Source organism: Hordeum vulgare, chromosome 5H (genome assembly GCF_904849725.1).
Source record: "Hordeum vulgare subsp. vulgare chromosome 5H, MorexV3_pseudomolecules_assembly, whole genome shotgun sequence".
NCBI lineage: Eukaryota > Viridiplantae > Streptophyta > Magnoliopsida > Poales > Poaceae > Hordeum > Hordeum vulgare.
In genome coordinates, this window is record NC_058522.1 from 84,075,826 (window position 1) to 84,097,477 (window position 21,652).

Sequence of the window (21,652 nt, forward strand, 5' to 3'; positions counted from 1 at the left end):
AAGAGCTCAAGCTTGGGGATGTCCAAGGCACCCCAACAGATTCAAGGATTCCATAAAAGCCTAAGCTTGGGGATGCCCCGGGAAGGCATCCCCTCTCTCGTCTTCAATCCATCGGTAACGTTACTTGGGGCTATATTTTTATTCACCACATGTTATGTGTTTTTGCTTGGAGCGTCTTGTATCGTAGGAGTCTTTTTTTTGTGTCACAATCATCTTTGCTGCACACCTAGAGAGAGAGACATGCACACACCGTGATTTTGTGGAGCTTCACATATATCTTTTGGTAGACAATTCAGCTCACATGTGCTTCACTTATATCTTTTGAGCTAGATACTTTTGCTCTATGTGCTTCACTTATATCTTTTAGAGCACAGCGGTGCGTCACTTGGTAGTTGATCTATGCTTTGAAAGTAGTCTCAAAAGGGGTAGTTATCGAAAGGGATACGAAAACTTCCACCTTCATGTGCATTGAATAGTTAGAGAAGTTTGATTCATCTCAATTAGTTTTGAGTTGTGGTTATGGTAATATTGAAGTCATGCTAGTAAGGTGTTGTGGATCTAGAAATACTTGTGTTGAAGTTAGTGATTCCCGTAGCATGCACGTATGGTGAACCGCTATGTGATGAAATCTGAGCATGATTAGTCTATTGATTGTCATCCTTCGTGTGGCGGTCGGGATCGCGCGATGGTTTATACCTACCAACCCTTCCCCTAGGAGTATGCGTTGAATGCTTTGTTTCGATTACTAATAAAACTTTTGCAACAAGTATATGAGTTATTCCTGACTAATGTTGAGTCCATGGTTTAGATGCACTTTCACCTTCCACCATCACTATCTTCTTAGTGTCGTGCAACTCTCGTCGGTGCACAAAACCCACCATTAGCCTTCCTCAAAACAGCCACCATACCTACCTACTATGGCTTTTTCAAAGTCATTTCGAGATATATTGCCATGCAACTACCACCATGATATGTGCCACCACGTCTACATTGCCTTTGCACGATCGTAAGATAGCTAGCATGATGTTTCCATTGATGTCTATGCCATGCTAGATCATTGCCACGGTACACTACCGAAGGCATTCCATATAGAGTCATAGTTGCTCTAAGTTTTGAGTTGAAAGTGTGATGATCATCATTATTGGAGCATTGTCCCATGTGAGGAAATAAAAGAGGCCAAAGAAGCCCATAAAAAAAGAGGCCAAAGAGCCCACCAAAAAATATGAGAGAAAAAGAGAGAAGGGACAATGCTACCACTTTTTCCACACTTGTGCATTTTGAGCACCATGATCTTCATGATTGAGAGTCTCTCGTTTTGTCACCACCATATAGCTAGTGGGAAATTCTCATTATATAACTTGGCTTGTATATTCCAATGATAGGCCTCCTCAAAATTGCGTTAGGTCTTCGTGAGCAAGCAAGTTGGATGCACACCCACTAGTTTTCTTTAAGAGCTTTCACATACTTGTAGCTCTAGTGCATCATTTGTATGGAAATCCCTACTCATTCACATTGATATCTATTGATGAGCATCTCCACAGCTCATTGATATGCCTAGTTAATGTGACTATCTTCTCCTTTTTGTCTTGCAACCCCCACCACATTCCACACCATCTATAGTGCTATAACCATGGCTCACGCTCATGTATTGCATGAGAGTTAAAAATGTTTGAGAAAGTAAAGGTGTGAAACAATTACTTGGCCAATACCGGGGTTGTGCATGATTTAAATTCGTTGTGCAATGATGATAGAGCATGGCCAGACTATATGCTTTTGTAGGGATAACTTTCTTTTGGCCTTGTTATTTTGAAAGTTCATGATTACTTTGCTAGTTTGCTTGAATTATTATTGTTTCCACATCAATAGCAAACTATTGTTTTGAATCTAATGGATTTGAACATTCACGTCACATAAGAGGAATTACAAAGGACACCTATGCTAGGTAGCATGAAAGCATCAAAAATTCATTCTTATCACTTCCCTACTCGAGGACGAGCAGGAGTTAAGCTTGGGGATGCTTGATACGTCTCGAACGTATCTATAATTTTTGATGGTTTCATGCCGTTATCTTGCCTTCTTTATATGTTTTATGTACCTTTTTATATCTTTTTGGGACTAACTTATTAATTCAGTGCCAAGTGCCAGTTCCTGTTTTTTCCGTGTTTTTGACTCTTTTCAGGTCTGATTTTGGAACGGAGTCCAAATGGAAGAAAAACCCCGAAATGATTTTTTCCCGAACGAAAGAAGTCCAGGGGGCTTTTGGGCCAAGCCAGGTGGGCTTCAGGGAGCCCACAAGCCCCCACTCTGCCACCAGGGGGAGGCGGCAGTGGGCAGGCTTGTGGCCTCCCTGGCCGCCCCCTGACCTAGATCTTTGGCTTATAAATTCCCAAATATTCCGCAAAAAACCAGGGGAGCCTCGAAAATACTTTTCCGCCACCGCAAGCTTCCGTTTCTGCGAGATCTCATCTGGAGACCCTTCCCGGCGCCCTGCCGGAGGGGACTTTGGAGTTGGAGGGCTTCTTCATCATCATCATCGCCCCTCCAATGACTCGTGAGTAGTTCACTTCAGACCTACGGGTCCATAGTTAGTAGCTAGATGGCTTCTTCTCTCTCTTGGATCTTCAATACAAAGTTCTCCATGATCTTCATGGAGATCTATCCGATGTAATCTTCTTTGGCGGTGTGTTTGTCGAGATCCGATGAATTGTGGACTTGTGATCAGATTATCTATGATATATATTTGAGTCTTTGCTGATTTCTTATATGCATGATTTGATATCCTTGTAAGTCTCTCCGAGTCTTGGGTTTTGTTTGGCCAACTAGATCTATGATTCTTGCAATGGGAGAAGTGCTTGGTTTTGGGTTCTGCCATGTGGTGACCTTTCCCAGTGACAGTAGGGGCAGCAAGGCACACATCAAGCAGTTGCCATCAAGGGTAAAAAGATGGGGTTTTTATCATTGGTTTGAGATTATCCCTCTACATCATGTCATCTTGCTTAAGGCGTTACTCTGTTCTTATGGACTTAATACACTAGATGCATGCTGGATAGCGGTCGACGTGTGGAGTAATAGTAGTAGATGCAGAAAGTATCGGTCAACTTGTTTCGGACGTGATGCTTATAGAAATAATCATTGCATAGATATCGTCACGACTCTGTATAGTTCTATCAATTGCTCGACAGTAATTTGTTCACCCACCGTCTACTTGCTTTCATGAGAGAAGCCACTAGTAAACACTATGGCCCCCAGGTCTATTCACATCCATCATTTACATCTCCGCTTTTACTTTGCTTTGTTACTTTGTTGCTTTCAGTTCTCACTTGGCAAACAATCTATAAGGGATTGACAACCCCTTCATAGCGTTGGGTGCAAGCTTTTGTGTTTGTGCAAGATCTTGAGATACTCTTCCGCCGGATTGATACCTTGGTTCTCAAACTGTGGGAAATACTTACCGTCGCTGTGCTACATCACCCTTTCTGCTTCGAGGGAACACCGACGCAAGGCTCCAAGGCCACGGGGGAAATCCTTTGCATGCTTGCCTAGGAAGTCCCTTAAGGCGTAGCCGTAGTGAAGGATTCCTGGTGCCGTCGACACAACTATTTCTGGCGCCATTGCAAGGGATACACACTAAACATCACGCTCCACTACTTCCTTGGCATTGAGGTAACCCCTACTCGAGATGGCATCATTATGTCACAAGGCAAGTATTTGCTTGACTTACTTACACGTGTAAGCATGAAAGGCTGCAAACCTGTCCCAACTCCTCTACCAACAACCGAAAAATTATCTCTTTATGATGGTGAGCCTCTTTGTGATGAGGACTCTACAAAATACAGAAGTATTGTTGGTGCCTTGCAATATGTGACCTTAACTCGTCCTGATATCTCTTTTTCGGTCAACAAAGTTTGTCAGTTTTTGCATGCTCCTACAACAGTTCATTGGTCCCTGGTCAAGCGCATTCTTCGCTATTTACAAGGAACTATGAATCATGGTCTTCGTATCAGTAAGTCAGATTCTATGCTGGTTAGTGCCTTTTCAGATGCAGATTGGGTTGGCTGTCCCGATGATCGCCGTTCCATAGGGGGTTTTGAAGTTTTTCTTGGCAGTAATCTAGTCTCTTGGATTGCTCGCAAACAACCTACTGTGTCTCGCTCCAGTAGAGAAGCTGAATATAAAGCACTGGTCAATGCAACTGCTGAAGTTATTTGGGTGCAAACTCTGTTGACAGAACTGGGTGTGCATCATCCCCGAGCAGCATCTCTTTGGTGTGATAATTTGGGTGCTACTTACTTGTCTGCCAACCCTATATTCCATGCGTGAACCAAACATATTGAGATCGATTATCACTTTGTTCGGGAAAGGGTTGCCAACAAGTTGTTGAATATCAGGTTCATCCCTACAGGTGATCAAGTGGCAGATGGGTTCACTAAGCCTTTAACAACTCGGCAATTGGATGTTTTTCGTCGCAATCTCAACATGGGCAGTTGTGATTGAGGGGGGATGTTAGACAATATATCTTTGTATACATACGTGACTTGTATAACACGTATAGCCGTGCGTGTGTATTAGGGTAGGTTAGGATCTCTCTCTATCCCATTATGTTTAAACTGTAGATAAGAGTAGATTGATCTTAAACCTCCCTTTGATGTATATCTCTTCGGCTTATGCCTATATAAACATGCACGCGTCCCTGCTAAGAGCATACGCTTCCAGCCTTTTCCACAATGACATCATTAGGGAGGAGCAAAGTGCCTTCGTCCCAGGGCGTTTGATCACGGATAATGTACTTGTGGCGTATGAAAGTGTCCATGCTATCAAAAGGCGCAAGAAAGGCAAAAATATGTGTTGTGCTATGAAGCTTGATATGCTCAAGTCCTATGACAGAGTTGAGTGGCACTATCTCGAGGCAATGCTGCTCAAGCTTGGCTTCGGAGATAATTTTGTTCGTTTAATCATGAAGTGTGTGACCTCGGTGAGGTTCAAAATAAAGGTTAATGGAGAATACCTTCCGTATTTTAGTCCGTCAAGGGGGCTCCGTCAGGGCCGCCCCATGTCACCATACCTCTTTCTGTTCTGTGCTCAGGGCCTGACCTCACTCCTCAACAATTTTGGTGGAGCACATATTGATAGAGGCATTCGGGTGAGCATTCATGCACCATGGGTCAATCACTTGTTATTTGCTGATGACAGTTTGATTTTTCTTAGTGCAAAAACCCAAAGTACAGAGTGGCTCAATGAGATTCTCAGGTTTTAGTCTGAATGTTCTGGACAATCAATGAACCGGGAGAAGAGTTCCATTTATTTCAGTGGTAATACGGAGCAGGCCCTCCGGGAGACCATCAAACAATCTCTTGGAATAATGTAGAAGCCTTTCTAGAATGCTATTTGGGGCTTCCGACGGCTATTGGCAAAATCACTAGTGGGACCTTTGATCACATTGTGGATAGATGTCGTGGAAAAATGCAGGGATGGTCAGAAACAAACATGGCTTGTGCTGCCAGAGAGGTCTTTCTCAAATCAATAGTTCACGCAATCCCAACCTTTAGCATGAGCTGCTTTCTTCTGACCAAGAAGGTGTGTAAGAGCATCACTTCTCCTATGGCTAAATACTGGTGGGGGAGCTCGATTGACAAGCACTCTCTCCACTGGTTTTCGTGGGACAAACTTACAACATCGAAAGTGTAGGGGGGCATGGGGTTTCGGAATCTGCACCTCTTCAATCTTGCCATGCTTGGAAAACATGACTGGCGCCTTCTAACTAAGCCAGACTCTCTGTGTGCAAGGGTGTTGAAAGGTAAATATTTCCCGAATACGGAGTGCCACAGCTCCGGCTCGTTCATCAGTGACTTGGAAGGCCATTATTTCGGGACGGGATGCCCTGAATGTTGGACTTTTCCAGCGAGTGGGTGATGGCACATCCATCTCCACTTGGATTGACAATTGGGTCCCAAACATGGCTACTCTGAAACCAAGGGGGCGCATTGGCACAACCCCTTTGTTAAGAGTATCGGATCTGATTGATGATTATAGTGGAAACTGGAATGAACATATTGTGCGGCAAAAATTTCTGCAGCCGGACGTGGAGGCAATTATGAATATTTCGTTGAATCTCGCTGGAGGCGAAGGCACATTGGCTTGTGCTTTGGAGAAGTCGGGCATCTACTTTGTAAAATGAGCGTATCATTCTCTCATGACTCGCAACGAGCTTGGCTCCTTAGAGGAAGGGACGATCACGAAAGCACCATGAGCTAATACACAAATGCAGACTGCTTTGTGGAAACTTAACGTCATCCCCAAGGTTAGAGTCTTTTGGTGGAGAGTACTACGCGGGATTCTCCCGGACTATGTTACCCTGAGGCATCGCCACATCAAGCCGCTGGGCTTGTGTGACATATGCAAGGCGGGGGACGAAGACATGCTACACGTGATGAGACATTGCACTCATGCACAAAGCTTTTGGTTGGTAGCAAGGGACATGTTCGGACTTCTTCTACCTCCACTGAACCCGGACTCCTGGGCGCAAGACATCTTGCTCGGCCGAAGTTTCACGGAGGAGGAGCGGTGCAAGGTCATCACGATCATGCATAGTATGTGGTCCTCGCACAACTGCTGGACCCATGAGAAGGAAGGTTATGACCCAGTTGAGGCGATCAAGCGGATTCATGAGACACTGGTGATCCTGGACCTGGAGATCCCCTCGTCGCGGAAGAAGCGGCTGACGGGTCAGTGCTAGAGACCACCTGATGCGGGATGGGTAACCATCAACACTGTTGGATCGTTAAAACACAGAAGATAGGAAGGGGAAGCGGGAGGGGTAGCCAGATCGCACTTCTCGTTCCTCGATGCATGGAGTAAGCCACTACGTGGAGTGACCGATCCCTTCATCGCAGAACTGCTAGCTATGCGGGAGGGGATGATTTTTGCTAACATCGTGGTTTCTGGAGACTGACTGCGTGGAGTTAGTCAACCAATGAAAATCGCGCAGCAATACGAAGTATGTTGCAGCGCCTATCTTACATGAATTACGGGAGATCGGTGCTAATTTTGCATCCTTATCTGTCACGCATATTGGGAGGGAGATCAATGTACAAGCTCACTAGTGTGCACAGTTTAATTGCTCACTGGATAGGATCGAGAGTTGGCTAGATGTCGGCCCGGATTTCCTTATCCGTAGCCTTGGGACATAGTTCTTTAGGGCATGTACAATGATACTATTTTAAAAGTGTCATATAGGATAAACGATGAGGTGGAGGAGAAATAACTTGAAAAAAAAGATTTGCCTTTTCTTATTTAAGAGAAGACAAGAAGTGATCTCTTAGCACAATATGTCTCATCATATTTTTAAGAATACCTAATTATAAAAAATAAGGCTAAGAGATGACTCATTGTAAACTTTCTTTTTTATCATCTCTAAATTAAATGCAAGATTTAAGATAAGACTATCTTATAAACCATTATACATGCTCTTAATAAAGTTCTCAAGTTCGCCGGAAAAAAAGTAACAGTCAAACGGCTACCGAATACTGATACATTGGAGAAAAGAAAAACGGCTAACATGCTGATACAAGTGTGCGACCCCTTCGAGTCTGCGTTCCGGGTGCCACATTTCCCTCTTGAATCCGGTTTCTTGGGAATATTCTCCCGTATCTACCCGCAGTCGCCAGTGTCAGCACACCTCAATGATTTATTTGCTGGAGATGTAAATCCGCGTCCCTTTCCTTCTTGGTTCGCTCGATCGCCCACTCCGAGGAGACCCAGCCTGAAGCCGCCGCCTTTTCCCGGAATCATTCCTCGAGTTCTTGTTCCTGTTCCCCCCGTTTGGATTTTCTTGTTGGCCCTCTGAACTTCTGGAGGTGGGAAGAGCATGATGCCGTGGGCGTGGGTGGTGGCCGTCACATGGATGGCTGCTTGCACCGCCGCGGCGGCTCACTCTGGCGAGCAGCCGCTGTCGAGGATCGCCGTCGAGAGGACCACCCTCGCCGTCGACGGGGCGGCGCACGTCAAGGCGTCCCCTACGGTTCTTGGACTCGAGGGCCAGGACAGTGGATGGGTAGAGCTGGAGTTCTTCCATCCCGACCCCTCCGGTGATGACTGGATCGGTGTCTTCTCTCCTGCCAATTTCAGGTAAACGGCACCGGTATTGGCTTATTCTGGTACTACTCCACTTATCATCCGCATTTACTTGTCCTGCAATTGCAGCATAAACTCAACAGTTTCTTCAGGCATACAGTATTCAGCATGAACTCGATGCATTCAGACATATTTTGGATAGATCCCAAGTTCAGAAAGAAATCAGTTCAGATGTACTCTCTGTGTTCCTAAATATAAGTCTTTTAAAAGATTTCACTAGGAGTCTACATACGAAGTAAAATGAATGAATCTACACTTTAAAATATGTCTATATACATCCGTATATAGTCTACTAGTGAAATCTCTAAAAAGACTTATATTTAGGAACGGAGGGAGTAGTACTTACTTGAAATGGCAAAGCATATGATTTGACTCTGTTGTGTTTCTCTTGTTTGCAAATTTTCAGTGCTGCGATTTGTGAGCCTGAGAATAAGAGGCAATATCCTCCAGTGCTATGCACAGCACCTATCAAGGTTGGCAGATTCTGTTCCTGTTCCATTCAACTGAGATTTAGGTTCTATGTCGAATGTCTGTTGGAAGACGTCCGTTCTGTACCTTAAAGTTTCCATTCTCTTTTACCGCAGTACCAATTTGCAAAGTTCAAGAATGACGGGTATAGTAAGTCTGGAAAGGGCTATCTGAAGCTTCAACTGATCAACCAGAGAGAAGATTTTTCATTTGCACTTTTTTCTGGGGGACTGTTGAAGGTAAAAATGTACTCTAGTAGTTTCTGAACTTGTCTGCATGAACAACAACTCCGTTGTTATTCTGAAGAAACATCTCTTCATATTTCTCAACTCTGAATCCTTTTTACAAACTTGGTCACAGCCGAAGCTGATTGCTGTCTCAAACAAGGTGGAATTCACGAATCCGAAGGCACCCGTCTACCCACGTTTGGCGCAAGGGAAGTCTTGGAACGAAGTAAGCTTTGCCTACCAATCTGCAATTGAGATTGAATTAGCATGTGCTATTTCTCAAACCAAATGTGAAACATCTTTTTGACAAGAACCCACATTGTTAAAATGAAAACATTTGTTACACTCAAGCAGATAAATGTATTCACAAACCTAAGAATGTGACTGAATTAGTACCATTGTAGATGACAGTCACTTGGACGAGTGGATACGACATCAAAGAAGCAGTTCCTTTTGTTGAATGGGGTGAAAAAGGAGGACGCCGGTTCCTTTCTCCAGCCGGGACATTGACATTCGACAGAAACAGCATGTGCGGTATGCAGTACGCCTATGTAGCCCTGTTTTTCTTTAAGTGAACATAAGCTAGGTAAACTTGAGATTTTAACAACACAAATAGAGATAAGGATTTGCTATAAAGTACCACATGCAGCATTTACCAAGCATACAATTCAAATGTAGGTGCACCAGCACGAACTGTTGGTTGGCGCCATCCTGGTTACATTCATACTAGTTACTTGAAGGATCTGTGGCCAGACTCGATGTATGTGATCTTTCTTTCCTGTTTGGCCCCTTCTAAAATTAGGATCCATCCAGATACTCAGCTATGCTGCAACATTGCAGGTATACGTACAGGCTTGGCCATAGATTACCAAATGGTACCCGCATCTGGAGCAAGTCATATAGCTTTAAAGCATCACCTTATCCCGGACAAGATTCTTTGCAACGGGTTGTCATATTTGGGGACATGGGGAAGGTAGATATATGTTCTTCCATCTCTATCCTAGTTTGATTCATAAAGCAATTTGGGCGTTTTGCCAGTGCAATGGTTCTTCTTTTCTGACAAATTTCTTCAGGCAGAAGCAGATGGTTCCAATGAGTACAATAATTTCCAGCCAGGCTCGCTAAACACTACTAACCAGATCATTAGAGACCTGGAAAACATCGACATGGTAGTCCACATCGGGGACATTTGCTACGCGAACGGTTATTTGTCGCAGTGGGATCAGTTCACTGCACAGATAGAACCGATTGCTTCAACTGTGCCATACATGGTTGGCAGGTCTGTTGAGTATGAAGTTTAAGAACTTTGATATGTTGTTTCCATGCACTGTTTAATGTCTAAAAAATGGGCATTTTTGCAGCGGTAATCATGAGAGGGACTGGCCTGGAACTGGTTCCTTCTATGGAAATCTCGACTCTGGTGGAGAATGCGGCGTTCCTGCACAAACTGTTTTCTACACTCCTGCTGAGAACCGTGCAAAATTTTGGTAATTGTGGTAGTTAAATAAGGGCATTCAAATTCCTTCATATATAGTTCTGAAGTTTACTTGTCTTAGGAAAAACAATTGCTTACACAACACATATCCTTCTGTAGGTACGCGACCGACTATGGCATGTTCAGGTTTTGTATTGCTCACACAGAAGAAGATTGGAGGCCAGGGACCGAGCAGTATAAGTTCATCGAGCACTGCCTGTCGTCTGTTGATAGGCAGAAGCAGCCATGGCTCATCTTCCTTGCACACCGTGTTCTCGGGTACTCATCCAACTCTTACTACGGATTCGAAGGCACGTTTGAGGAACCAATGGGACGAGAAGCGCTGCAAGAGCTCTGGCAGAAGTACAAGGTCGATCTTGCCTTCTACGGTCATGTCCACAATTATGAAAGGACATGTCCAGTGTACCAGGTTTGTCTAACTAGCCTTTGCTTGAGATCAAATCGTGTAATTTTGTAGGTCAAAAGTAAAGTTCCTAAATATACTACTATGGCAGCATCTGATAAAGTACAGTTGCCGGTAATGCTACAGTAGAAAATTTGCAGTTTTGCGGTCTCAGGCTTACATTCCTATGACTCTATTACACGCCTGATTGCAATCTGTGATCTGTTGCAGAGCCAGTGTGTTGTTAATGCATCCAATCACTATAGCGGCCCGTTCCAGGCAACGACGCATGTGGTTGTCGGTGCCGCCGGTGCAAGCCTTTCAGACTTCACCACTTCGAAGATCCAATGGAGTCATTTCAGAGATTTCGACCATGGTTTCGGCAAGCTCACGGCTTTCAATCATTCATCCTTGTTGTTTGAGTACAAGAAGAGCCGTGACGGCAATGTGTATGATCATTTCACGATCTCGCGCGACTACCGAGATGTCCTTGCCTGCTCCGTCGACAATTGCCCTAGGACTTCGCTGGCTTCCTGAAGGTCCAATACTTCCAGATGGGGGGATCGATCGACGGGGGGCTCTAAGAGGAACAAGCTAGTTACTGTACATAATTTTGTAGTCACATCAATAAATGGTTTTGCTTCAACAAAAATAGCACAAGGGTTATTACTAAATTTTGAATGCATCTATCTGTAAATAGAAATTCGAAATTCATTTTGTTCTTGCTTGCTGCTGGATAGGTGTAGCATGTTGCATATAACATGATTGCAAGGCTCCCACTGAAGAAACTTGAGAAAAGGAAAAATGAGGAACCAATCATGATTTTTTTCTAGGTCAAAAGTACACCTAGATTTTTTTATATGAAAAGAATCAAATGTAATGTATTCCATGCAATTGGTGTCTATTTACAACTGTGTGGTGCAAACAGTACATCCTGTGTGGACCAGAGAGAACCCAATCTTGTTGTGTGAGGACAAGGAGAAGTCCAGCTAGAAACAAAAAGGCCCAACAAAGCCAAAACCTAGCAGAAAAAAGACATTTCAGCTGGCATTTTCAAAGGATTCTCTTCCTAGCAGCAAAATGCCATGGATCCATCGTCAATCAACATCTGATGTGCCTTTCTTCCCAAGAGACCTCCGCCGTTGTTCGTTCTTGAATTCTCTGCCATATCTGGGTTATCTTCTTCGTTTTCGCAAACGCGATTTACAAAATTCCTCTTCCTCAAGGTCTGCAAAAGTTATGCTTGGCCCTGATACAGATGCTCACTGAATATATTGAAAAATCTGGCACCATGCTGTCCACACATCCTGTCAAATTGCTAGCACAGATGTTAACTGGAGAATTGAAAATTTACTGGGTATGTGTGATCAGGTGGTCCTAAGGAGTAACAAAATTTGGTACATGCATAATAAAGCTGGGTACTTCCATGCCATGATATAGGATCATGATTATTAATAGCCGTCAAGGTGCAAGTGCAGATGACCAAACCCTAATTGAGCTTCAGCAAATGTGGGCCTGTTTCTGTGATGGGATCAAGGAGTTTAGATCACAGATGAAGACAGTTAGAGGGCTGAGATTCAGGAAGACCTGGAGACCATCTTCTTTTCTGGGAATGGTGTGAAGGCCAAGCATCCTTTTGCATGTACCCCGGATAGCAAGTCCAATTCTAGGACACTGCACACAAGGGACAAGAGTTCTCAAAGGGAAGTATCAGAAGAAGAAAAAACTTTGTTTTTTAATGAAAACTAAAAATAAACACAAAGCCATTATTAAGGTAAAGGGAAACACCGAGAAATGGATAGAACCTCTCTGTATTTTCTTTGTGGTGTACATCAACTTTAGGATGAAATGAAGCTTGATCTTTTCATATGGAAAAAATCAGGTAACAGTTAATAGAGTTCAATAACATCTACCACAGAAGGTACTCCCTCTCTATAAAAAATATAAGACATTTTTTGCAGTTTTATTTGAACTGCAAAAACATTTTATATTTGTACACAGGTAGTATAATTTTAAGACTTATGTGCAGTTTCATGAAAATGTTATTTAAACCCATAATTTTCTCATAAACACAAGCATAGAGATTAAGTTTAATGCTCGGACGCAAGCAATTCGATGGCCGCATACACTCATTCCTATGAACGCAACCCTGATGGATTGATTCTATCATAAAAAAACCTAACCATCTGAGCTACGCGCAAACAAATTATCAAGTTGTTATCAACATTAATTCAGAAGATTCTGAGACTTCAATGTTGGCACAATAAATATCAAAGAAGATTTCAACCTTTTGTGTAAAATCATTTTAAAGTCAATGTAAAAAAAGGTAATTTATTTTTTACTTCCCTGTGATCGTCCCCGGAAGTAGCTTGATTGTTTATGTGAGTCATACTCCCTCCGTCCCAAAATTCTTGTCTTATATTTGTCTAGATATGAATGTATCTAGTCACAGTTTAATATATAGATACATCCATGTCTAGACAAACCTAAGACAAGAATTTTAGGACGGAGTGAGTATAAGTTAAGATATACTCCCTCCGTTCCTAAATATAAGTCTTAAGCGATTTCACTATGTGTCTATATACGGAGCAAAATGATTGAATGTGTACTCTAAAATATGTCTATATACATCCGTATGTAGTCCACTAGTAAAATCTCTACAAAGACTTATATTTAGGAACGGAGGAAGTATGTACTTATTTATTAGAATAGAAGAAAATATACGCCATCAAGAACCCGCTGCTGGATCAACTTTGTTGACACGTGGACCCAACAAATGATCATGTGCCAGTTTGACATGGAGCTAAAATTGAAGAACCAATGGACGGAATGCCAAATCCTAAATAACTTGAAATGGCCCCTTTTATTTTATTAGTAACTACTTCCTCCGTTCCTAAATATAAGACCTTTTAGAGATTCCACTATGTGCTACATACGGATGTATATAGACACATTTTAGAGTATAGATTCACTCATTTTGCTCCGTATGTAGTCTATAGTGAAATGTCTAAAAGGTCTTATATTTAGGAACGGAGGGAGTATTTCAGTATGGCGAAATCATCTCCATCAGAATTTAATAGAGAAATTAATCCATTCATCATGGCAATTCAATCCCCGACCCTCTGTCGTGAGCTGTGAGCTGAGCTGTAAAAGTTAAAATGCCAGTGCAATTCGAGCAAATAGGCGAATAAATTTTCATTTTAAAACCAAATCGCCATGTAGGATAGAGTAATTTAATATACCTCCTGTCTCGTCTCTCGTGTGGTTTGGCTCCTTGGGATGTTCTTCTTGCCTCTTTCGGACCAACCCAAACCCCCCCATCCCAAATCCCAAATGCCTCCTGTCCAGTGGTGCTCTGCTCTCTCTCCTCCCTCCCCGCTACCTCGCGCCTGACCAGCCACCTCGCCTCCGCATTGCCGCTCCGCCGGGGGCGCCGGCAGCCGCTGGCGCCTTATCCCTCCCTCCCCCCTTTCTCGGTGAGAAAAAGCTCCCGCCCTCGGCGATCCTTGGCCGTCTCTTCCGGAGATCTTTTGCCCCGCCGCTTCTGGGTTTTCTTTGGAGGAGGGGAGGTCGGGTCGTGCGGCGAATCCCAGGTAATCCTGGTGTATTCGTGGGGTGGAAATTTTATGTGCCAATATTTGGTTGGGCCTTGGTCTTGTGCGCGTGTGACCTGGGATTTGATTCGGTGGGTGGGCGTTTGCTCCCTGGACGCTTCAGGATATTCATGGAGGGATTTCGCCTTTCTTTAAGATTGCGGCGGAGGAATTGGGGATCCCGCATCGCTTTACTCGTCGTTTGTCTCGAATAAATATTTGCATCAGCTTTGTGTACATGTTCTTGTGCTAATTTGGTTGCTCATCATTCATGTTTGAATGCGCAGGTTGGTGACCCTGTTCAGCTCTGGAGATGAGGAGGTGCCTGTGCTTTTGCCTTTTGCTGAGGAACTAGTGCCAGGTTGCAGGACTTCCAATGGATAAGCAAAAGAACCACAAGAATGCGGAAATGGGGAACGATGTGTTCCGCAGAATGATCCTTAATCAGGTTGGCAGGGACATCGGTTTGGAGGAGGAGAACGTGCCTTGCAATACTCCGAGGAACTCTGTTCATTCGCGGTTTGGCGGTTCATCTGCCAGATTTGCTGCTTCCACCAATGGAAGCACCGGTGCTGAGTCGGTCAGCCCAGGCGAGTATGTCAGAGATCCTGGATCCATATTGAGCTTGCAGCCTTGGATTTTTAAGAGAAGCAGCACAAAGGACAACGAGGAAATGGCGGTTCCAAGTGGTCGCAGGGCAGTTGGTAGAGGCAAGAATCTGGTGGATGGCTTTCGAGATGGTTCGACTACTGAGGTTTCCACAAGAAGCCCTGGTCTTGGTTCTGGGCCTGGAGGAGGTCGAGGTGCTCTTAGGAGCAGACGACCCCAGAGGCATTTTTTTAAGCCACTTGTCGCAACAGAGAACTCGTACATCCCACAACTTTACAACGAGAACTTCGAGTTTGAAGAATGCACATTTGCTCCAGTTCCATCCCCAGCTTCTGCTAGGCCATTCATTGTAACAGATGGGAGAAGAATCATTAGTAAATCGCGCTATGAACCAGTGCCGGTACCCTTTAATATTGGGTTCGACAAGGAGGGTTGTCGAAATGGCTCAGAAGTGCCAGAAAGTGTGGTTGGAATTGCTCCTCTACCTGAGCTGAATAAATCCAAAAGGGACAGCAGGGTAGCGCAAGGTACAAGGTTTAGTTTGCCTGGCTCCCAAAGCGAAAGATATAGTAAACCATCAAAATCAGCAGGTAATTTCGGCATCGCACTACAATTCCTGCAATATAATCTTAGCAGTTTGTACATGTTTTTTTTCCTATCACTTGATGCAATCCGCTGAAACAAAGCAAGTCATGAATAGTGTATTAGCAGACATGCCTCCTAAATTCATCATTTGCAATTTTCAAGTGAAACTTTTTTTAAATGGTGTGTGATTACGTTTCCCAGTTAATACTAGTAGAAAGCTCAGTGTCATGTGTGGAACCTCTGTTCCTTGCCCCGATGACACCAGTTGGACTATCACATGCTTTATTATGTCATATGCTCCTTAAGTCAGTCTTAGTCTTCTTGAAAATAATCTGTCATTCCTAAAATATTGATTGACTAACCTAATTTCCAAGAATTTGCTCAATCTGCGCTCACTACTTTATGATTGCTTGGGTCACTAGAGCTGTTAAACGATGAAGAATTTGTAAGATCTATCCGTAATATTTCAACGGGGCCGACTGATTTATCATTTCAGGACAAAATGCGCTTGAACAACATTCATGTTTCCTTGTTGCTTCTTTTTCTGATCTCTTGCTAATGGTTGTAAAAAAATGTTGTAACTCTTATTAAGTAGGCTATTTTGGATGCTGATGTTTTGCTACAAATGTTATGCTTCATACCGAGTTGTTGTTTTGGGGTTTCCCCCCACTTGAAGCATTCAAATCCTAAATACGCACATTTGATCTGCAGGTTTACTGGAACGAATGCTCATGTTCTCCAGTGGGGTTGGCATTGGTATTATATCTTCCTCTCTATCAAGCAAAAAAGATCTTGATTCGTTGAAGGGCACACTGAAGCGAATGGAGAACTTGGTTCAGGATTTGCAAGATGAGCTGGAGATGAAAGAGGGGTTAACCGTGGAGGAATTGCCTAATGAAACGTCTGGTGAACAAGATGGTAAATCAACAACTGTCGAAACAGAACATCTTTTACTTGCTCGTACTAAAAAGTTTGTGATCCTTTTTATTTTCCACTCTTGGTAACAGATAGCAATATCAAAGCTCACACCCCTGATTCAATGTCAATGAGCAAAATTGAAGCAGAACTTGAAGCCGAGCTTGCAAGGCTGGAGTTAAATATCACTTCAAACCACTTGGAAGAAGAACCGTTTGACTTGAGTGAGGTAACAATCTTGTATCAAAATGTTATGAATGACATCTTAATTAGGCTACAGCCTACAAGCACACTAAATAGAATTCCACATTTCTAGATCGATCAGGAGTTCATTGGAGATATTGTTCAGGGGGAACTGAAGAGCGACATGATTCGTCGTGACATTGCTGATTACAGCAGTGATAGTGACCATGGCAGGGACAGCAGACGAAGCTCCTCAGATTACACACATGAGACAAACTATCCTGTTTCACCTAGAGATCTCAGTCTCCGTCTCCAGAAGGTGATCCAGCATAGGCTAGAAGACCGAATCAAGGAGCTTGAGACAGCACTTGCTCAGAGCCAGAAGCAGGCGCAACTGCACATAATGGCGAGACAGCGAGTCTTCTCTGAGCGGACGTGCTCAAACAGTGATTCAGGTTCGTCCTCCAACCAGGATAGCCCATTGCTTATACAAGAAGCTAGCTCCTCCGCCGAACCGTTCTGTCTAAATCTAGCTGGAGATGCACTAGAAGCCTACGATGAAGCCTATGAAGAATTCATGAGGATTGCTGACTCCCCTTGCACCACAAGTACAAACGGGAGGCCTCAAGTAAATGAAGATTATTCAGTTGACCGCAGCTTGATCTGGGGCTTGGAAGATGAGAGCGCTACAGAGCTGAAAGAGGACAGCACTTGGGAGCAGGCTGTGAACATTGGGGACCCTAACAGAGCTCAAGAGAGCGATGGAGACGAGTCGGGTGACGAGGATGACCACGATAGTGAGATGCTCATCCAACAGATTGTAGAGAGAACTAAGCAAGGCTCACCTGTACTCATACATGCTCAAAGAATGTTGTTTTCTGTGGATGATTAGGTTGCAGGACTATATTATATACCATTGAAATTTTGATATAGCATGTAGTGTTGATTAATTGCCCAGGGGAAAAGAAGAAGCAAAATGTTAGTTTGGTGAAATCTTCTGGTGATATAAAATACTTTTTTGACATGTGATCATTTACAAACTATCTTGTTTATGCTCATTGTGGTGGTCAGGCATTGGTGGACTTGTGGCAACATTGCTATTAGCCTATTACACTACAAGAGTGAAACTGAAAAGGTAACAGGGTCACACTGGGTTGGGAACTATATTGTGCACACTCCAAATTTTTGCCTTTTTGTGCCCACCTTTGATACTTTTTGAAGTTCGTTTTGACATATTCCAAGAGAAAGGTTTCATTTTCACTTATGTGTGAGACTAGGATTCTTTTAGTTCTGGACAACAGATATTTCACTGTGAAATGGAAAACCTCTCCTTCGTTAGGCCTTGTTCGGTTACACCTCTTCTCAAGAGGATTAGAGGGGATTGGGGTTGATTTTGATTTGTAGGGGATTATATCCACCTCAATCCCTATCAAACCCCTCCTAAATCCCTGCCAACCGAACAAGGCTTTAGTGGATTTAGCTTATAGCATTCAGAATGTTGCGATGGCATTGTTATGCACAAGTAAACATGGTTGTCAAAAAGAAAAACACTATCTCATCCCGGCAAAAAGGAAGCCAATGAGGCATAGTCACCGCCTCACCAGGTTCATCTCATGCCTTGAAGGGTTCAGCCATCTGTCAAATCTTGTTTGTCCTTGATTAGCACGAACAAGAACAAATGTCACCACTTTCACTTTGTTTGGTTTCCCTCCAATATCCCAGAGCTTTCATCCAATTGCTCCTGGTCCTGCGCATCGGGACCTCCATTGCGGTGGGATCAGGGACCTCCACCCTGTTTTGGTTCGATCGGTGGGCTAGCGAGGCCCCTTTTGCAGTCCACTTTCCGAACCTGTTTGCCATCGCGGTGGACCCTAGGATCTCCGTTGAGGCGACCCTTATTGACTTAAGGCGTCTGGCGTTCCGGCGACCATTTGAGCCCCCGGACACCATCGCATGGCACGAGCTCCTTGAGATCGTCGCCCTCCACGAACCGATCGTAGACCAGATTGACGATAGCACCTCCTGGCATCTAGAGCCATTGGGCAATTTCTCCACGAAGTCTCTGTACCGAGCCATCGCTGCCACCCCGCTCCAGGGCCCTTTGAGTTGATCTGGTTGATCAAGCCTCTAAAGATCAGGATCTTCCTGCGGCAAGGGTTCCCTCCGGCGTGGAGGTGCTTAAGAGGAATGGCCCGGGCGATAGGATTTGCCCCCTATGTGGGACAATTGAAGACTCCAACCACATCTTCTCGTGCGTGTCCTCCCAGTTCCTTTGGTCCCACCTCCACGAGGCCATTGGTGGCCGTTGGTGTAACACCAACTTTTCCTGACCTTTGCACCGAGATCCAGACCTCCCCCTTCAGGACGCCACATTAGGTGGTTGGTTACTGGGGTTCTCGTTTGGACGCTTCAAACGGTTCAAAATAAGCTTGTGATTCAGCGTGTCCCTCTTCGACGTGCAACTCACGCGATGTTCAAAATGTGTGATTACTTGCAGCTCTAGCGGCCGCTTAGCCGCCTCCAGGACCGGGACACCATCAATTCATTCAGTACTGATCTCCGAACGATGGCCCTTCACTTGGTGTCGTCGCTCCCTCCGCCACCACCTAAGCCGGATTAGCTTCTTCGCTTAGCGGTGTGTCCGCCTTGTTGGGGAACGTCGCATGGGAAAAAATCCTACGCGTACATAAGATCTATCCATGGTGATAACCATCTACGAGAGGAGAGATTGGATCCACATATCCTTGTATAGCGCTAAGCGGAAGCGTATATAACGCGCTTGATGTAGTGGAACATCTTTGCGATCGAAATCGCAGCCCGTCCCGCGATCTCATCACGATTTGTCCCGCGATCCCATCACGATTTGTCCCGCGATCCCATCACGATCCATCCCGATCTAGTGCCAAACACACGACACCTCCGCGTTTAGCACACGTACAGCTCGATGACGATCGCCGCCTTCTTGATCCAGCGAAAGAGGCGGAGAGGTAGATGAGTTCTCCAGCACGACGGTGTGGTGGTGGTGGTGGTGAGCAGGGCTTCGCCAAGCTCTACTGAACTGATCTAGAGGAGAAAACGACCTAGAGAGAGAGAGAGAGGGCAGCACATGGCTTATTAGGGTTAGGTCTGCCCTCAAATCCTCTAGCATATATAGGAGGGTTCGGCCGAAGTGGAGGAGGTGGAAGAGTCCACCTCCAATCCTACTCTTAGTAGGATCCACCCTTCCCCACTTGGGTTTCTTTCCTTCCCACCTCCTAGCCGCATTGGGCTTTAGTGGGAGCTTCGGCCAACCCACTAGGGGCTGGTCCACGTCCTCCCATAGCCCATGAGACCCTTTGGGGTGGGTGGGCCCACCTGGTGGAACCCCGGAACCCATTCGTCACTCCGGGTACACTGCCGGGAATGCTCGAAACTTTTTCGGAGTTCAAAAACCACTTTCCTATATATTAATCTTTACCTCCGGACCATTCTGGAGATCCTCGTGATGTCCGAAATCTCACCCGGGACTCCAAAGAACTTTCGGTCACCAACATACATAACTCAACAATACCGAAATGTCACCGAACTTTAAGTGTGCAGACCTTGCGGGTTCGAGAACTATGTAGACATGACCGAGACACTCTCCGGTCAATAACCAATAGCGGGACCTAGATCCCCATATTGGCTCCTATATATTCTACGAAGATCTGTATCGATTGAACCTCTATATCAAGGATTAAATTAATCCCGTATGCTGCTCCCTTTGTCCTTCGGTATGTTACTTGCCCGAGATTCGATCGTCGGTATCTCCTTACCTAGTTCAATTTCGTTACCGGTAAGTCTCTTTACTCATTATGTAATACAAGATCCCGTGACCAACTCCTTAGTCAGATTGCTTGCAAGGCTTGTTGTGATGTTGTATTACCGAGTGGGCCCTAAGATACCTCTCCATCACACGGAGTGACAAATCCCAGTCTTGATTCACGCCAACCCAATAGACACCTTCGGAGATACCTGTAGAGCACCTTTATAGTCACCAGTCACGTTGTGACGTTTGATACACACAAGGTAATCCTCCGGTGTCCGGGAGTTGCATGATCTCATGGTCATAGGAACAGATACTTTGACATGCAGAAAACAGTAGCAATAAATTGACACAATCATATCCTACGTTCATAGTTTGGGTCTTGTCCATCACATCATTCTCCTAATGATGTGATCCCGTTATCAAACGACATCTCATGTCTATGATCACGAAACCTTGACCATCTTTGATCAACGAGCTAGTCCTTCAGAGGCTCACTAGGGACAGTGTGTTGTCTATGTATCCACACATGTATTTGAGTTTCCAATCAATACAATTCTAGCATGGATAATAAAAAATTACCATGAACAAGGAAATATAATAATAACCAACTTATTATTGCCTCTAGGGAATATTTCCAACAGTCTCCCACTTGCACTAGAGTCAATAATCTTGTTCACATCACTATGTGATTGTAATGAATCTAACACCCATACAGTTCTGGGGTTTGATCATATCTTGCTTGTGAGAGAGGTTTTTAGTCAATGAGTCTGAACCTTTCAGATCTGTGTGTTCTTTACAAACCCCTATGCCATCCTGTAGATGCTGCTACCACGCACCATTTGGAACTATTCCAAATGACTGCTCCACTATATGAATCCAATTTTCTACTTAGAGTCATCCAGATTAGTGTCAAAGCTTGCATCGATGTAACCCTTTATGACGAACCATTTTATCACCTCCATAATCAAGAAAAATTCCTTAGCCCACTGGTTACTAAGGATAACTTTGACCGTTGTCCAGTGATCCATTCCTAGATCACTCTTGTACCCCTTGACTGACTCATGGCAAGGCACACATCAGGTGCGGTACACAACATGGTATACTATAAAGCCTATGGCTAAGGCATATGGGATGACCTTCGTCCTTTCTCTTTCTTCTGTGGTGGTCGGGCTTTGGGTCTTATTCAATATTCACACCTTGCAACACAGCCAAGAACTCCTTCTTTGACTGATCTATTTTGAACTCCTTCAAAATCTTGTCATGGTATGTATTCACTTG

At 44.3% G+C, this 21,652-nt stretch overlaps 2 protein-coding genes across 3 annotated transcripts; both read left to right on the forward strand.

Annotated features, from left to right (window-relative positions):
* Nucleotides 1-7,591: 7,591 nt before the first annotated feature.
* Nucleotides 7,592-11,420, forward strand: LOC123395923 (probable inactive purple acid phosphatase 1). The gene is made up of 11 exons (XM_045090949.1): nt 7,592-8,124; nt 8,537-8,603; nt 8,715-8,837; nt 8,959-9,051; nt 9,230-9,359; nt 9,504-9,585; nt 9,666-9,798; nt 9,899-10,104; nt 10,187-10,312; nt 10,420-10,729; nt 10,934-11,420. The coding sequence occupies exons 1-11, from the start codon at nt 7,865-7,867 to the stop codon at nt 11,237-11,239; spliced, it is 1,836 nt and encodes a 611-aa protein (XP_044946884.1). The 5' UTR covers nt 7,592-7,864; the 3' UTR covers nt 11,240-11,420.
* Nucleotides 11,421-13,972: 2,552 nt separating this feature from the next.
* Nucleotides 13,973-17,611, forward strand: LOC123395740. 2 transcript variants are annotated; one of them, XM_045090769.1, is made up of 5 exons: nt 13,973-14,295; nt 14,583-15,494; nt 16,201-16,407; nt 16,497-16,633; nt 16,721-17,611. In XM_045090769.1, the coding sequence occupies exons 2-5, from the start codon at nt 14,672-14,674 to the stop codon at nt 17,477-17,479; spliced, it is 1,926 nt and encodes a 641-aa protein (XP_044946704.1). In that variant the 5' UTR covers nt 13,973-14,295; nt 14,583-14,671; the 3' UTR covers nt 17,480-17,611. The 2 variants fall into 2 exon arrangements, with proteins under 2 accessions (XP_044946704.1, XP_044946705.1); XM_045090770.1 differs by having other exon boundaries at nt 13,998-14,178.
* The last annotated feature ends 4,041 nt before the right edge of the window (nt 17,612-21,652 follow it).

Bases quoted from the DNA above. Each gene is read 5' to 3' on its own strand.
- LOC123395923 (XM_045090949.1), top strand. From the start codon at position 7,865: ATGATGCCGTGGGCGTGGGTGGTGGCCGTCACATGGATGGCTGCTTGC. The intron at 9,799-9,898 runs GTAGATATATGT...AAATTTCTTCAG, and splicing joins TATTTGGGGACATGGGGAAG to GCAGAAGCAGATGGTTCCAA. The intron at 10,105-10,186 runs GTCTGTTGAGTA...GCATTTTTGCAG, and splicing joins GTGCCATACATGGTTGGCAG to CGGTAATCATGAGAGGGACT.
- LOC123395740 (XM_045090769.1), top strand. From the start codon at position 14,672: ATGGATAAGCAAAAGAACCACAAGAATGCGGAAATGGGGAACGATGTG. The intron at 15,495-16,200 runs GTAATTTCGGCA...TTTGATCTGCAG, and splicing joins TAAACCATCAAAATCAGCAG to GTTTACTGGAACGAATGCTC. The intron at 16,634-16,720 runs GTAACAATCTTG...CCACATTTCTAG, and splicing joins AACCGTTTGACTTGAGTGAG to ATCGATCAGGAGTTCATTGG.